General features: G+C 47.1%; 1 protein-coding gene across 1 annotated transcript; it reads left to right on the top strand.

Annotated features, from left to right (window-relative positions):
• Positions 1 to 921: 921 nt before the first annotated feature.
• On the top strand, positions 922 to 3,310 carry LOC124656477. The gene is made up of 6 exons (XM_047195212.1): positions 922 to 1,530; positions 2,097 to 2,215; positions 2,512 to 2,597; positions 2,700 to 2,809; positions 2,898 to 2,927; positions 3,190 to 3,310. Exons 1-6 carry the CDS (start codon positions 922 to 924, stop codon positions 3,244 to 3,246), a joined length of 1,011 nt encoding a protein of 336 aa, XP_047051168.1. The 3' UTR covers positions 3,247 to 3,310.
• The last annotated feature ends 956 nt before the right edge of the window (positions 3,311 to 4,266 follow it).

Raw genomic sequence — 4,266 nt, 5'->3', positions numbered from 1 at the left:
CGAGGTAGTCTCCCGGGGCGAAGTGAGGGAGGTGCGGCGGCTCCAGCTCGGCGTCCTCCATCTTCACCACCAACGCCGTCGGCGGGCGCTGGCGGGAGCTCGACCCCGAGGACAACGAGGCCGTGGAAGGGGAGGACGCGCATCCGCGGCGGTACCACTCCTACTCGCGCTTGGCGAAGGCGGCCGGCGACGCCAGGCGGTAGTTACGGTAGCGGTAGCTACCTTGGATGCGCGCAACTTCTCCTCCGTCTTCTCCCTCTCGCCGGCGGAGCTCCCGTCGCGCTCGGTGGAGCTCTCGCTGCGGCCAATCTGGCCGCCCCCGCGCCTGCTTTGGCCCTTCCCCGCCACCATCTTCACCGGACGGAGCTCGGGTGCTCGATTTGCGGTGGATCTACGGTGGATTGCTCGCTGCCGGCGCGTCGATTTGATATCGGGGGGAGGCGGAGAGACGGAGGAGCGAATGGGGTTTGGTCCCCATCTGCCTCGCCGACCGTCATATATGCAGGCAAGACGCGGGTTTGGGCTGCGGCCTGCATCCGTTTTCCAGGTCAGACCGCCGATACGGGGTCTGGTCTGGCTCAAAAAACAGCCGAAGCCCCATATCCACCCGAAGTGGCGTTTGCATGCCGATATGGGAGATCTGCTAGAGATGCTCTAAGTTTTTTTTTTCTTTGAGAATAGCTAGAGATGCTCTAAGTAATTCCCTCTTCATCCCTAGAAATCGGAAATCGAGTCAGGCTTGGCTAGGGCCTAGATTTTGGTTGTCGGGCTTTGTTTTGCCCTGGTCCGGAGTATGGCCAGGGGTGACTAGGCCCATTTGTAAATGGACATTCAGAAGAGCGCAAACCAAGCCCATCGTTACGGCATTTGGCAGCCCGTACCAACACCCTCTGTGTCGGTCTCACCAGCACAACTCCGGCCATGTCGCCGCCGGCCGTTCTGGTCGCGGACGGCGCCATCTCCCCGCACGCTCCTCCTTCCGCGGCCGCCTTCCTCGAGTCCACCACGGGCGCCTACACCACCGCGCGCGCATCCTCCGCCGGCCTCCTCTGGTGGCCCCGACACCTCCTCCGGCTCGCCGACTCCGCGCGCATCCTCGCCCACTCCCACCCCCACCTCCTCGGCCTCCCGGTCCCTCCGCAACGTACCCTCTCCACAGCCTCCCTCGAGCCTCTCGTCAACCAGTCCGTGCGGGTCGGCGTCCGCGAGATGCGGAGGAGGATGCTGGCCTGCTCGGGGCAGGACATGGCGCTCACGGCGTTGGTCAGAGCTGGTGGATCGCCGGAGGAGCTCGAGGTATGCGTCCACCTGGGCGTGTATGTGCCGCCGATGTTCGGAGGCGCCGGGGCGAGGCTTGCCGTTGCGGGGAGAGGAAGGGAGGCTGCCGCTGCCAAGTACGCGCCCTGGGCTAGGATGAGGAAGAGTATGGAGAAGATGAGGCCTCCCGCAGCCACGGAGCTCTTGCTGACCAATGACGGGGATCATATTCTTGAAGGCAGCATTACAAACTTCTTCGTTGTTTGCTTAAAGGTTAGACGTCTTCACTTCAACGGCAATGGGACGGATTCAGATTTCTTGCAATGCATACACGTTTAGTGGTCTCATGATTATCATGTACAGCAGAAAGCAGAGAAATAAACTACTCGCCTTAAATTGGAAACCAATTCCATCTAGATAGTTGAAGTGCACAAGTGTGGCAATCTCTCAATTTTTCTTAGCAGCAATTCTAACTGGTACTAGGTTCATATCTGTGTTCTGCACCGTTCTGTAGTGGTTTTCATGTCACCATAATGTAGATTGTGATGTTTGAGCTGATTAGGCTAAAATGATGCACCTTGGTGTCTTGCATTTATTTACTTTAAGATGGTGAAAGGAATGGCCAAGACTTTTATTCTACTTCTGAAGCTCCGCTGATATCTCAGTACTAATTGTACTCCCATCTTGTAGGGGGGGATTTCTTACTTTCAGCTTCTCATAATATGTTGATTGTATGAATTGCACTGTGAAATATTTACTCACCTTTGTCAATATAAATACTCCAGTTCTTTTATTTAGATTATGTGTATTTTTATTTAACACTTTTAACATCTCTGTAGGAGGAACATCAGTCAAATGAACCCTTGTCTGTTCAAACAGTGATGAATAGGTTTGAAGTACAAACAGCTCCACTAAGTGACGGCATTCTCCCTGGAATTATGCGCCAGATAGTGATAGAGTAAATTTGCTCTACTTGCTCTAAATTTTGTTTTATTTGAATAAATGACCAGATAGTGGAGGAGATTTCTGGCATAAAATTGCTGAAACTTCAACTCATGTCTACTTTTAGGTGCCCTTGCTTTCATCTCACAAATTTACGCACTAGTTATGGTTTTATACTAGGTCCTTGGATATGTGCTATAACTTGTTGCTGAAACAAGGCATCCTTAGAAGCAACTGATGCTTGAACATGTTTACTGGACATAATGCCAAATGCTGAACTCTTGTAACACAAGTTTTCTTTCTTTCGAATAGGGTATGCCATGATCTAGGGATCCCTGTACGTGAGGTCTCACCGTCATGGTCCGATCGTGGAAATTGGGAAGAAGCCTTCATTACAAGTAAGAAGTCTTCTTCGAACCATGAGTGTATGCCTGCTGGGACACCGTGATCTTTTTTTGAGCAGGCCTGTGGTTCTCTGACAACACTATATCTTATAACAGGTAGCTTAAGGCTTATCCAGCATGTGGATACAATTCAAGCACCTTTACTATGGGAAGACATAGAAACCAAAACCTGGAGCGATATATCTTGGGTGATGAAACAATTTCAGGTACGCACTATTTATTTCTCAGATTTCTGCAGTTATAATTTCTGTGATATTTGTTTCTTTGTTAATAATGTCGTGAAATTTTAAATAGGGCGCTGGATTCATCACCACACAGATACAGGTTAGTTGTCTGACAGAACTGTAATATCTCTGAAGCCATTTCCAAATGCCACGTGATCAGTTGTCCTAAGCTTATGTACAGTCTCATATCCACATTATATTGAAAAAATAGAACTTAAAAAAAAAGATATTGGGTACAACAGAGGGCTGTCTTGGATAGACTTGAACTATCTAGGTTTCAAACTATTATTATTATCTAGATTAACAATTTGGCAACCCTTCATTACTGTGTAACAAAGACCTCTCCATTGCTCACCATGCAGAGGAAAATATCAGAGAGAGCATTGATGGAGGAGTATGATACAAGCTATCTCTTGTGAGTTCTGAATGTTGTCATTATTGCTGGGTGATGGGTCCCCTGGCTTCACCATCATTTGTTCTTCAGAGGAGGTAAGCAAGAACCATTTTTGCTGTTATCTTATGCCTGCTGAGATGCATTTCAGAGTAGAATCTGGGCCCTTTCTACGGATATCAGGTTATTCCAAAAAAGATCATGTTTCTTTGCTTCTGTAGGCTGCCTAATCAAAATAGAGCTGGGGGTGCTAATTTGGTGAAGAGAAGCTTCTCTATAGTTTAGACAAATATTTCATGATCAAAGCAGTGGACCTAAGTAGCCAGTGTTGGTGCCTCTCTTGCCACTTTTTGCAAAGTGATTAGGACAAGAACCTGGGTATGGATGATACTTGGTCAGCATGTATGTGTTGCTTTCTTGAAGAAACTAGTGGTGGAATTTGGCCATGAGAGAGGGGGTGATTGATTGAAGCAGGCGAAAACCTCTTTTTACAGGCAACGACACCTACGGGAGTGACGTCAACAATGACGTTAGACATGTGCTGACCAATTCTTTCACAAAATTGTGAAACGAATTTGAAACATAATTGAAATATAACTGAAATACGAATATTTTTGTGAAACAAACCGTAGTGACGTCAACAATGATGTCATCAGTTTCACTTTTTGCTCGACTGTTTCACAATGTTTTTCATGTATCACTTTAATTTCATGAAAGTTTCACTTGTGTTTCAATTATTAGTTATATATTAAACAAATGTCAAAAGCCTCACCAATCTTAAAGCAAAGAGTGGACGGTAGATATGACACTGGTAGATACCGTTGCCTTTAAATCCGCTGTGTTGTTGAACACAACGAATTTAAAGGCAACGGTACCTACCGGTGTCACATCTACTTTGAGATTGGTGAGACTTTTGACATTTGTCTAATATAAAACTAATAATTGAAACACAAGTGGAACTTTTATGAAACTAAAGTGATACATAAAAACATTGTGAAATAGTTGACAAAAAGTGAAACTGATGACATCATTGCTGACATCACTACAG

The sequence above is a fragment of the Lolium rigidum genome, chromosome 5 (assembly GCF_022539505.1).
Source record: "Lolium rigidum isolate FL_2022 chromosome 5, APGP_CSIRO_Lrig_0.1, whole genome shotgun sequence".
Taxonomy (NCBI): Eukaryota; Viridiplantae; Streptophyta; class Magnoliopsida; order Poales; family Poaceae; genus Lolium; species Lolium rigidum.
The sequence above is the reverse complement of the archived record's forward strand: the minus strand, read 5'-3'. Positions and strand labels throughout refer to the sequence as shown.